Source organism: Canis lupus, chromosome 25, assembly GCF_003254725.2.
Source record: "Canis lupus dingo isolate Sandy chromosome 25, ASM325472v2, whole genome shotgun sequence".
Lineage (NCBI taxonomy): Eukaryota > Metazoa > Chordata > Mammalia > Carnivora > Canidae > Canis > Canis lupus.
Genome location: NC_064267.1, coordinates 13155818 through 13168881, shown reverse-complemented (window position 1 = coordinate 13168881; position 13064 = coordinate 13155818). Strand labels below are relative to the sequence as shown.

At 39.9% G+C, this 13064-nt stretch overlaps 1 protein-coding gene and 1 long non-coding RNA gene across 11 annotated transcripts in view; one reads left to right on the top strand and one right to left on the bottom strand.

The window, feature by feature from the left end:
• The first annotated feature begins 2509 nt into the window (after nucleotides 1-2509).
• CDK8 (cyclin dependent kinase 8) overlaps nucleotides 2510-13064 on the top strand; it is a 136485-nt gene continuing 125930 nt past the window's right edge. For 3 of the 7 annotated variants that reach the window (XM_025462659.3, XM_049100988.1, XM_035719528.2), the window contains exon 1: nucleotides 2515-3336. In XM_025462659.3, the coding sequence (XP_025318444.1) occupies nucleotides 3209-3336 (128 nt within the window). In that variant the 5' untranslated portion in view covers nucleotides 2515-3208. Of the gene's footprint in view, nucleotides 3337-13064 lie in introns of all 7 variants that reach the window. The other 4 variants (XM_035719523.2, XR_003142312.3, XM_025462657.3 and 1 more) reach the window with 4 other exon arrangements.
• Nucleotides 6359-13064, bottom strand: part of LOC112669506 (uncharacterized) — a 35540-nt gene continuing 28834 nt past the window's right edge. For 3 of the 4 annotated variants that reach the window (XR_003142315.3, XR_003142316.3, XR_003142314.3), the window contains exon 3: nucleotides 7228-9574. This is a non-coding gene — a long non-coding RNA (uncharacterized LOC112669506). Of the gene's footprint in view, nucleotides 6743-7227; nucleotides 9575-13064 lie in introns of those variants that run through there. The other variant, XR_007405791.1, reaches the window with a different exon arrangement.

The following is a 13064-nucleotide window of genomic DNA, read 5'->3' as shown; positions in this document are numbered from 1 at the left end:
AATTCATTTAAATAACAATTAAGTATGAACTATCATCCTTGACCTATAGGAAATCCATTCTAAAAACAGATTCCATTCCTCAAGTTTTTGGAAACCTAACATGTGTCCAGTCCTTCCTAGCTCATTGCTTTGACTCTGTAGGCCACTTCCTATCTTTCATAATTGAGTCTTAGGCTAGTGCCCTTTCCTTTCTTCCAAGTATGGACACAGTATAGACCAGGCTGATAGCCTGGGTATAACAGAAGGGAACTCCCACACAGAAAAGAAAAACCTAAAGCCAGATATTAGATATTACTGCTCCTAACACATTTGCCAAGCTTCCCAAAAAGGCTCTAATGTCTATCTTTTCCTTAGCTCCCCATCCTGATATTGTGTTCAGGGGTCTGTTTACCTCAAATGACCATATTTTCCCAACCTGGCATTCAGATCTCTAACTTTCACCCTAGCTTCAGAGAGGGAAGCAGGCTTTCTCTGCCCTACTTCAAGGCTGGCTTCCTTTCCTGCCCCAAGATTACTGATAGTAAGAACACTGTTACTTAGCTTGATTATAGTAATCATTTCACTATGTCTGTTTATATACATAAACACATAATATTTTAAAACTATACAATTTTTTTAAGAGTGGGGGGGAAGGGTTGAGGGAGGGGGAGAAAATCTTAAGCAGGCTCCATACCCAACGCGGATCCTGGCCTGGGGCTCGATATCACGACTCTGAGATCATGACCTTAGCCAAAATCAAGAGTTGGATACTTAACCGACTGAGCCACCCAGGTGCCCCCAACCAATGCAGTTTTTATTTAAAGAAATCCAGTCTCTTCAGGGGGAATTCATACCTTCATCCATAGGGTAGATCAAGTCAAAAGAAATCTGGGACCTTCAGTGTTTTGGAATATCATATTCAGGTGATACGGGAGATGAGTGGAGAGCACCCATCCAAGTGCAGAGCCAAGCCCAGTCCCTTGCTTCTTCACAATCTTCCCCAATGTGGTGCTTTGGTTTCTCAAGATCTATAAGTAAATAGTTGGGCAAAAAAGCACAGCCCTTAATAAACACAAATATATAGTTTTCTGAAAGAATCTATTCTAAATCCATACTTGGGGGACACCTGGGTGGCTCAGTGGTTGAGCATCTGCCTTTGGCTCAGGTCGTGATCCCAGGGTCCTGGGATCCACTCCCGCATCTTCCTGCAGGGAGCCTGCTTCTCCCTCTGCCTGTGTCTTTGCCTCTCTGTGTGTCTCTCATGAAATAAATAAATAAATAAAATCTTTTAAAAAATCCATTATTTGGGAAAATATTTAATTCTTTATGCAAAGAAAGAGTCCTGCTATAGAATCACCCAATTGACATCACTGACTAGAACAGGTAGCATTCTCTAAGGGCCTTTTATTGCTCCATTTCCCAAAGAAAGCAACTGAGGGTTCAGAGGCAGGAGGCTAATAAACAGCGGGGCAGGATTCAAACCTGTTATGGGGGTTTAAAGGTGGGAGAGATTATATGCCCCTTGGAGAGTGGGGAAATTTGGTGTAAAATACATACAAATATTTTTTATTTTTTTGAAGATTTTATTTATTTATTCATGAGAAAGAGACAGAGAGAGAGAGAGAGAGAGAGATGCAGAGACACAGGCAGAGGCAGAAGCAGGCTCCATGCAGGGAGCCGATGTGGGACTGGACCCTGGGTCTCCAGGCTCAGGCCCTGGGCTGAAGGCAGCACCAAACGGCTGAGCCACCCAGGCTGCCCCCCACATACAAATATTTTTATAAATTAAAATACACATCTAAATAAAAAGGAATAGACAAAACGAGAGATTATTATCAGACATGAGGACTCCTTTCCTACCTTCAGCTGGCACCTTTCCTACTTAAAATGATCAACAATTTAGTTTCCATGCATTTAGATTCATTGCTGTAATCATGGCTAAACTTTGCTGTTCTAGGCAGTGGTGCAGAAGGCTGTACTCAAAATAATGTTCCCTCTGAATGGATGGGAAGCATTCAGATGGTCACCTGTTACAGGATTAAAACTATGACCACTCGGGCTCATTGACTCACTTTTACCGACGTTTGTAATATGTGTCATGTTGGTATCATCGTGCAGCCCTTATCAGATTGTGAGCGACAAGAACACAGAACCGTCTGTGAGATGAGATGTTTACAAACATACAGACTTTCGATAATGATAATGCCCTTTAATATCTTGGAGTTCGGAAGTGGCACAAAATGTGGTTCTAATGCAAACTAGCTTCCCTCGCAAAAAATTTCTGGTTATGTTTATGGCCCAAATCTCGCTCTAGTGATATTGCTGTAAAAAAAAAAAATTTTTTTTTTTTCCTCCAAGCGATTGCCACTAATTTCACCTGGGACTACTGATCCCATCATGCAACGCTCCCGTATTACCACCGTGTGGGGCGGAGTCTTAGAAGGGGGTGGCAACGACGGCCGCCCGTGCATTCTGGGCATTGTAGTCTGGGGCCCTGGCCGCCGTCGGGACAATCCACGTGGTTCATCCAGCGGCAGCTTTGGGCAGTGGCCACCCCGCTTCCTCCACCCGGTCCTCGAGGTGCGGGCCCCAGCGGGGCCGGACCGGCAACGCGGAGCGGGCTGCGGGGAGGCCCGGAGGCAGCCGGAGCCTTCGCGACGTTTTTGCGACAGCCGTGGCCGTGTTCCGCGCGTCCCCTCCCTCCCTCCTCTCTCTGAGGAGGTACCGGCTGTTGTGCGGCGCTGCCTTTCTGTTTGAGTGTATGAGAGAGAGAGTGAGTGAGTGAGTGTGAGCGTGTGTGTGAGAGCGGGTGAGGCGTGAGTGCGAGTGCAAGAGGAGGAGAGCCCGCCGCGGCCGCCCCGCCGCTCCCCGCCGCGGGAGCAGAACGCGCAGCAGGAGCGAGCCGGAGAGCCGGCGCCCCGGAGCCCGCGGGGACAAGGGCAGAGACGCCGCTCCCCACCCCCAGCCCTCGTCCCTCCGCTCCGCCGCGCCCGGGGGAGCCTCCCCGTGCCCCCCCTCCCGGCCGGCCTCTGCCCCGCCGCCCCCCTGGATGTCCCCGGCGCTCTCGCGGGGCCTCCTCCTGCTCTTGCCGCATCAGTCAGGCTGGTGCTGCGGCCGCCGGGCGTAGAGCGGGCGGGTTCCCGGGGGCTGCGGCTGCCGGTGCCTCCCCGGTCCCCACCCCTGCGCCCCGGCCCCCCGACCCAGCTCCCCGGCCCCGGAGGCTGTGACAATGGACTATGACTTTAAAGTGAAGCTGAGCAGCGAGCGGGAGCGGGTCGAGGACCTGTTTGAATACGAGGGCTGCAAAGTTGGCCGCGGCACTTACGGTCACGTCTACAAAGCCAAGAGGAAAGATGGGTGAGTGTTTGTGTCGGTGCCGGTGTCCGCGCTGGGCGGCGCTCCCGCAGGCCGAGGCAGGTAGCCCGGGGCGGGGGGGGGGGGGTGCTGGGGCGCCGGCGTGCCGGTCTCCCACTTCCTCGGCACCAGCATCGGGTCCTGCCAGCCAGGTTTGGGGAGGAAGTGCCGTACGAGGGATCCAAGCCCACGCGAAGCCCTGCCTGCCGCCGCCGCCTTCGTCTTCTACTTTGCTGGCTAATAGGGAGAAGCAGCATCTACTCCAGGGGCTGTACACTTTTCAAGGATTTCGGTTCTAGATTTTTAAAGAATTGTAGTAAAACGTCAGCTTAAATGATTTTCGTCGTGGGTGGGGGGGGGGATGCCTCGATTTATTATGGTGACCTTCTGGGGGATTTCCTCACGCCTCTGGAGTGAGATCCGTCAGTCTGGAAGGGAAGCTGCGATCCTTGCCCCCCACCGGGGTGTGATTGATTTATTACCAAATTTGGATTTTATTTGGGGGGGGGGGAGAAAGCAGCAGGTAAAGGTGATGCTGCAGAGTTCTTCGTAGTGATAATCGGATATAAACGTAGCAGTTGCTATTTAGAGATCATTAACCTGAGTTTTACATAGAACAATGGGGGTTTGGTGCAGGGTGGGTGGTGGGGAAAAAAAGGCAAGGGACAAATAGGGGACTATCTTGTTCAGGCCTGTTCCCCCAAAATGTAGCAGTCGGCAATGAACTGTAAATAGTCCCTTTGCTTTAAATATTTTCCCCTAGAAATAACTTAATTAAGTCTACGACTGGTAATGCTCTCAATTTAGTTTCTTAAACAGGCAAGTGAAGTGTTCATTTTTCCTTTGTCAGTAGATGAATGTCGTGTAATATTGACAAAAGAGAAGGCAATTCTTAGTTGAGGGGAAAATATATTTTATTAACTCCTTGTTTTCCTCTTGTAAAAACGTATGTTGTCTCTATCGCCTTAGACCGTGCGGAAAATTGCTGGAAAGATAATGTCAGAGCTTATTATATAATCTTTAGATTTCAGTGTAAACAAAGTAGGTTTATTTGAATATCACTGTTAATTTGCTAGCTACCTTTCACCATTTAAAATGATTGCTTTTTCCCCCCCCTCCCCAAATTAGGTAGGAGGGTATGTTCAGAACTATATTAGCGCTAGAAAAATGAAACCATTCATAAAGCTGAAGTAAGTTGGGGGGAGCCATATTTATAAATACTTTAATATTCTGGATATTGGAAAAGGAAGTGTATATTCGACATTTTTCTTAGATTTACTAAGATATCTTTTTAAGATACCTTAAAAGGGACTCTTAGAGGAAGATAGCGATTCTAATAAATTTAGTATGGTGCATTTCAGTGCTTATATGCAGCAATTAAAGCAGTACAGATATCTGCAAAAGGTCTGGATTTGAAAACTTGATACTCTGTGTGCTGCATGTATTTAAAAGTACTTAGTGGAAGATAATCTGGTGACATTTGAGAAATCATAGACTGGAGATGCCTGCTGTTGACTCTGTTGTTTATATTTTTAATTGAAAAATTCTAATAACATTTTTTTAAAATCACCTTTCTCATATAATATTTTTCAAAATCCTTAAACCATATCCCTTTCCCCCAATATTACCTAATTTGGGGCATATTCAGAAAATCCTCAATCCCATGAGAGTAGACATAGTAGGACATCTAACTAGTCTGTCATCTGCTTTATAAAATTATGGTGACCTTAAATTATTTTTAATCTCTCTGAGAGAAGCCAGTTTTATTTTCATAAATTAATAGTTTAAGCTAATAAAATACATAAATTTATTAACTTTGATTTTATATTTTATTTTAAACCTATGATACTGTTTATTGCCAAGAGGTACTTTTAACCACATTTTATACCTCATGGTTAGGTTTTAATTTAGACTAAGAATAGTTTTAGAAGAAATATACAATTTGAAAATAGCTAAATGTATATAGTATGTGAACATTTCTTAGGCATTTGTGAAAGCTGAAAAGTAGCATTGCATTTTGGAAAAAAAAATAACTTTATAATTCTTTGGGCTTGTTTTCCAGCAACCTTTAATGATTTTGTTTATAGGATGAACTTTAAAAACATACAGAAGGATCAAATGTCAAGAGAGTTTTAAAATTACTTAAGACAGCTTTTGTTTTCCAGAGGGAATATTTTTGGTTTGGCTTCTTATAACCTCCCTCTGGTAAAATACTGCATTGTATTTATGAGGTTCTTTTGATCTTATGTCAGTGAAATGTAATTTAATGCATTTTAGTCCTGGTAAAATAAAATCTGTGGCTGTTTAATCTTTTGTAAAAAGATGATGATGAAATAATTTGTTTCTAGTATTGATTTACTTTCAAATTAAATTATACATTCTGTAACTGAAATTTCAGAGTACTCTAGGAACCCAATTACACCTTCAAAGAGAATCCTGAGATTTACAATAAAATAGGTTTTGTTTAGACATATTTGCCTATTAAAATGAACATATGTAAATGTTGTATCCTTTCGGTTGTCCAGCAAGCATCACAGAACATGAGTACGTAGTAAAAGAATTTAGACCAGAGGAGTTAGCATCTTAAATTACTAAGTTTCAGGAAATAAAAACAGCTCTCAGGGTCATTTCTTTCACTTAAAGAGTTATTAATACAGTCCTGCCAGGATCCTACAGTTATGTTAAACTTCACATTTTAAGGAATATGGGGAAGGAGGAAATATTTTATTTGAGGCATGATTATATATATGGAAAAAGGGTCTTTTATAATTGTGTTAATTTCAGATTCTAATAGAGTTAAAACATAAATGCACAATAAATCTTGGAAATAATTTGCTCTCACTGTCACCGTAAATGAGATAGAGAGTGTCCTTTGTGTCTGAACACCAAAAGGGTACGGTACTCAGTAGGAAGCAAGGAGATTCATTTTCTTTCTGAGTCAGTTGCATTTCCTCTTTGCAGAATTTAGGCAACCAAACTCATTTTGTTCGAAAGAATGGAAAAGTGCAAGAAGATAGAAAACAGTTTGTATTTTTAAATTTTAAACTCTATTTGTAGGGACTGGACATTTCTAGAATTTAAAGATCAATTTGAGATAAGAGTGATCTCTAAAAGAGACAAGCAAAAGAAATTCTCTTAAATAGTATTCTTAGTTTGCTGGACTCTGTTCAGAAGAACAGATACTATATAATTGGGGTTGTATTTGTGAGAGGGTGAGAAATACAAAGAAAACTTTTGTTGGGGTACTTTTGTAGGCAACGCAGAGATTAGTAGGCAGTAATATTGATAATAGCTAAATTATTGAGTAAGAACGAGGTCCTCGGCAAAGCCCTTTATATTCATCATCCATTTAATCCTCACAAGTACCGTATCAGGACAGTTCTGTTTTGCAGTTTTACAGGTGAGGAAACTGTAAGAAAGGTTAAACTGTTAGAAAGGTTAAATTTGTTCATGGTTATACGACTAATTAAATGTCAGAGCTGCAATTAGGGGATTACAAACAGGTCTCTTACTCCAGAGCCCATGCTCTTAACCATTATGCTTCATATAATTAATACATTAAGATAAATGTAAACCTAGACATGGTGATTTGGTGTTTTAGTTGGTCATTCAGAAAACATGAATACCTTATCATAGTACTAGTCTTTTCAATTAATTTAAAAAATACTTTTTTTTTAAAATTTTTATTTATTTATGATAGTCACAGAGAGAAAGAGAGAGAGAGAGAGAGGCAGAGACACAGGCAGAGGGAGAAGCAGGCTCCATGCACCGGGAGCCCGACGTGGGATTCGATCCTGGGTCTTCAGGATCACGCCCTGGGCCAAAGGCAGGCGCCAAACCGCTGCGCCACCCAGGGATCCCTAAAAAATACTTTTTTAATACATTTCTGAACAGCCCTGGTTTTTTCAAGTGCGGCAAGTGTTTATGTAGATATGTGGGTGTATCTTTATGTACACACATACATGTGTATGTCTACAGATATACACGTGTATATATGTGTGTAGAGGGGAAACCAAACCTCTAATAAGGGATTAAGAAAGTTCTTTATCTAGTGGGAAAAACTCTTAAGTTGGAGAGACTAGTTTGAGTTCAGATTCAGCCTCTGATTGATTACCAGTATGACCTTGGGCAAGTCACTTGCCTTTTGTAAGACCTTGGTTTCCTTATTTGTAAGACTGGAAGATTTGAGTTGATAATTTTTAAGATCTTTTCTAGTATTATGATTTCAGAAAGTAAAAATTATGAATATGTAATACTTTTGCAAGATGAGATAAACAACTACTAAAACAAATTTTACTTTAAACAATGATACACTTTTATGTTTCTTAGTGTTGTGCTTTAACATGCGTTCTTACCAGCTTCCTAAAAGAAGTTAACTTCCAAAGACTTGCCAGCTACTTTACCTGTCTTACTACTGTAGCATTCCATCATCTTTATTTCTTCAGATGTCAGGATTTACTGGCTAGCACTTGCTCCCACTCCTGTGAACCATTCTGATTCAGTCTGCTTTGGAGCTTTAACTCAGTTTTAATTCCTTAATTATGATCAGAACTTGATGGGACCCTTTATTTCCACTGACAGAATCTAATAGTTTTTCTTCTGAATTCTGTTGAACTCTATATCTGTGTTCAATTTGATTTAAGTATTTCTTTAGATGTCAAAATGCCAGATACAACATATATACCCATTACTGAGGATTTTGCATGCCCAATAAGGAATATTCCTTATAACTTCTAAAAAAATATGATTGAAAGGAACAAGCAGAACATTTACTATGCACTCTGTGTTACTTGCTGTTGAATTTATCTACCTTAGATATTCAGTGCATTCAGATCCACTGTTTAGGCCACTTGGAGTGGAGTGTTTCATGCTTATATCTCATTTTCTTAGTAGCAAGACTGGCACATTCATTCATTTGGGATTTGTTCATTTGACTTTTCCTTTTTTTTTTTTTTTAAGATTTTATTTATTTTGACAGAGCACAAGCAGGGGGAGAGGCAGGTAGAGGGAGAGAGAAAAGCAGGTTCCCCGCTGAGTAGAGAACCTGACATGGGGCTTGATCCCAGGACCCTGGGACTATGACCTGAACCGAAGGCAGACACTTAACCTACTGAGCACCCAGGCGCCCCTACTTTTTGTTTCTTTCAATATTTGAAGAAACCCATTCAGTCATTCATTAACCAGTATTTATTGGACCCTTTTATGTGCCAAGCACTGTCCAAAGTATTGGGAATACAAAGATGAGTAAAATATTCCATTAATTGAGGAGGTATCTAATGGGGAAACAAATGTAAAATAAACGAGGCAGCCCGGGTGGCTCAGTGGTATAGCCACCTGGGCCACCTTCAGCCCAGGGTGTGATCCTGGAGACCCAGGAATCGAGTTCCGCGTCAGGCTCCCTGTATGGAGCCTGCTTCTCCCTCTGTCTGTCTCTGCCTCTCTCTCTTTCTCTCTCTCTCTCTCTCGATCTGTGTGTGTGTGTCTCTCTCTCATGAATAAATAAAAATCTTAAAAAAATGTAAATAAACGGTAGCAATTTAATAAGCACTATAATAATTAATACAAGGTGCTGTTGGAACACAGAGATGGAAAGTCCCAACTGCTTACTTAGGGTTTTTAAGGAAAGCTTCTCAAAGAAGGCAACATTTTGTTTGACTCCTAAAAGATGGGGAAGATCTCATCAGGAAGGATGTTTTAAGAGGACTGGGATAAAAAGGAATGCTTTTGCTTTTTTATTATGCTCTTACAGACCCCAGCAAAATTTGTGCATTTGAATTTTTTCTTCTCACGCCTTACCTCTTCACATCTTTCGGCCTTTGAACTCCTGCTGTATGTGTTGTATTATGTACATGCACTACAGATGGTCCGTTGTACCCGCTGCACACGATGAGGTTTCTGTTATTTCACAGTGAACACCTTAATTCTTTGTGTGGCAGTTTTCCATCAGAAGAGTGTTGCTGAATCAGAGTACAAGCAGCCTCTGAAATTCAACTGTCTGACTTAAAAATTTCTCTCTCATGTGTAAAGCTGTCATGGCGGAACTCCATTTTGGTTACAGCTCTGGATAGCAGATGATTCTACCTTGGTCTCACCTTCATGAAGAGCAGGGAGCCAGAATTTTCTATGCTGCAAGATGGTGGTGGCAACAAATTGGAGGGGAATTTCTCTTGTTGGAATCTGATGTGTGAAGAAGAGATGGGAGGGAGGTAGGGGAGATGGCTTCCAGCATCCTGGATTTCAGCTAGGAAAATAGAAATAATGAAAGATAATTATAAATTATTATAGGCTATTTGCAAACTTACCTACTTTTAAAAAAGTTTTTTCTCTTAGCAAATGTGTTTAGAATTATGATTTATAAACATTTAAAATGTTACCCATATGTAAGTTGGGAACTGTATATGCCAAATCAGTATATGCCAAATATTATCTCCTATGGCTGGTGTCATCTTTCTTGTAGTGCCTTTTGTTGTTGAATCTAGTCCTCATTCTCTCTTTATTCTTTTTTTATTGTTTTTCTGTTCTTAGTTGCTGTTAGAGAATGAAAATCCTTTGCCCTTTCCTTCTTCAGAACAATTTGTAAATCCTTTCCTTCACACCAGCTTAGGTAGGCCTTGGTCATCTCTTTGTTACTTAGAAACTACTAAGATGTTTTTTGTTTTTACATATGGCTTGTTACTTCAAGGTGGTTCTTGTCACTAAAAAGTGACCTTCAGCTGTTATTTTGATCTTAATACTTGAAGACCCTTTAGTGTCATGATTCTTAAGATTCTTCAGTATGGTTGTTGTCAAAGTCACAAAACCAGTCTGTGCTGTAGTAAGCTGCCTTTACTGATGGAATTATATCATGTCCTTCAGATGTGTTATGGCAGAAAAAAAAATGGCTGAGAACCCCCTTTTTAAAATTGATATATATTACATACCATAATATTCACCCTTTTAAAGGGTACCATCTACTGCTTTTTGGTACATTCCCAAGGCTGTGCACTCATTACCCCTCTCTAATTCCAGACCATTTTTATTGCCCCAAAAAGAAACCCCATATCAGTTAGCTGTCACTCCACATCCATTGTCTTCCCAGCTCCTGGCAACCACTAATACACTTTCTTTTTCTATGGATTTACCTATTCCAAACATTTCATATAAATGGAATTATACAGTGTGTGGCTTTTTTTTTGTTTTGTTTTTTTACTTAGCATAATGTCTTTAAGGTTCATCTATCTTGTGTATGTATTAGTATTTCATTCCCTTTTATGATTGAATAATACTGAATCGTATGAATATACGTTTTGTTTACCCATTTGTTAATTGGTAGATATTTGTTTTACTTCTATTTTTTGGTTATTATGAATAATGCTGCTATAACATTCATGTTTGAGTTGTGTGAGTATTTGTTTTCAGTTCTCTTGGGCATATACTCAGGTATGTTTAACTCTATGTTTAGCTTTTTGAGAAAACCACCAAATTTTTTCAAGGCAGCTAAGAACCACTTTTGAGTAGCTTTATCTTGTCTTTAGTTTAGGACCAAGATCTTTGTCGTTTGTGAGACCTGACTATCCTATCTTATTCCCAGAATATTGTTCACACCTTGTCCATTGTAGTGATTCTGAAATAACAGATTAATACAGGTGCTCCTTCATCAAATCAGACTATCATTCTGAACTTTGTCTCAGGCAGGACCTTGTGCTGGAAATTTTTCCCTCCAACTGAGGTAGGTTCTAACATTTAGATTCAGAAATCCTAACTACTTTATCTTAACATACAACTCCAATAATTCCCTCTTCACTCATCACCTCACAAAACATATTTAGTCCTTCATAGATGTATTATGTAACTACTTCAGTGTATATGTGGTTAATGTTTATATGTCCTTTGGGTCTATCTGGTGAATGTTTATGGGTTAGATATTATAGATTTTCTCTAGGGCAGTATAATTGTGTTCCCCTCAGTTCCTGGCACTTTGCCAAATGTTGACAGGTATTTAATACTTTTTTTTTTTTGGTGTACATGAAATTCATATTTGAAAGTCTTCCTTTTAAGTTTGCTGAAATTAAAAACTTGAGCATAATATAGGAGACTAAAAAAACATCTTGTGAAAATACTCAGAGAAGCAGAATTTGGTACCAGGAGCAGAATTGAAGAAAACCAAAAACCCAAGGGCAGGGCAAACTTTGTTAATCAGCTGAACTAAATACAAATCTTTGGTATTTAGGGATCCCTGGGTGGCTCAGCGGTTTAGCTCCTGCCTTCCGCCCAGGGCGTGATCCTGGAGTTCCAGGATCGATTCCCGCATCGGGCTCCCTGCGTGGAGCCTGCTTCTCCCTCTGCTTGTGTCTCTGCCTCTCTCTCTCTGTCTCAAATGAATAAAAAAAATATATATATATTTTAAAAAAAATCGTAGGTATTTGAAAACTTGAACCATTACAAAGAATAAAGGTATTTTCTGAATTAGACCTAGTAAATAAATCAGTTTAAATGGGCGTCAAACTTGCATTTTTAAATTTAAGGAAATTATAATTAGTCTCAGAACCAAGTTGACATTTTTGTTTAAACTCCATGGTGGTTTGATATTTGAAGTTTACTTTTGTTATGTGAATACAAAATTATTTAGACTACTACTCAAGGTAACTTAGTTACTCTTTTTCCTAGACAGCTCTTTAATATCTATAGCTTTATTATAGCTCATGAATTCTAACAAATAATCATCGTAAGGAGAGGAAATCTTTATGTCATGATGCAAGGCCCAGTCTATGTGTTTCTAGACACTTGGATTTAGAGGTTGTCCAGAGAACTAAAGGGATTAAAAAAACCTAAAACTTGTCCATCAGTGGTATGTTTTATGCTAACTGGGTCATATTTCTGGGGAAAGCAGTTAAGTATTGAAAAATGATTTTTAAGGCTTCTGCTTTAAGGGGAGTCTATTGTGAAAATTAAGTTCATTTGGAATAAAATTGTTTGGAGTTTTTTTTCACTTTGTGAAACCATCCTTTTAAGCACATAAACTCTCCTAATATATTTATCACATGACTCAGTCTCCAAGAAAATGTCAAGCATAAAGTCAAGAATACTTGTAATTTGTTTTCTAATGTTGACTTAACATTAAAGATTCTTTTAAATGTAAAATCAAATCATTTAAATACTTGACATTTCATTATAGTTTCCCTTTAGCTGTAGTTTTTGTTTTATTTTTGGTAAAAAAATTTTTTTTAATGTGTTTAAAAAACATTATTTGCTTAATATCTGTAATATGTCAGGTTCTGTGCCAGATGTGAGTGATTCAGCAGTCAGTAGGCCATGGTCTAAGTCCTTAGGGAACTTAGAGACTTGAGTGATACAGACAAATAAAAAGTTAATGAGAGCACCGAGGGATAGGGCTGTGGTAGGGAGAATACATAGGTTACCATAGGGTACCTGACCAGTTCTGGGGGTTCAAGGATGGTATTTCAGTTGTGACTTGAAATATAGTTAGAAGTTACACAAGTGAATGGACAGTGCACAAGAATGAGTGAGGGTTGGGGAGTTACAGTACAGGCTAGAGGGGCAGCATCTGGTTCCAGAATTGTTTATAAAGGAAGGGTTTCTATCTGGTTGAAAAGGGAGTGTGTAGGGGTTGTATGGTGTGTAGTAAACACGTTTTATTTTTATTTTTTTTATTTTTATTTATTTATTTTTAATTTATGATAGTCACAGAGAGAGAGAGAGAGGCGCAGAGACAGAGGCAGAGGGAGAAGCAG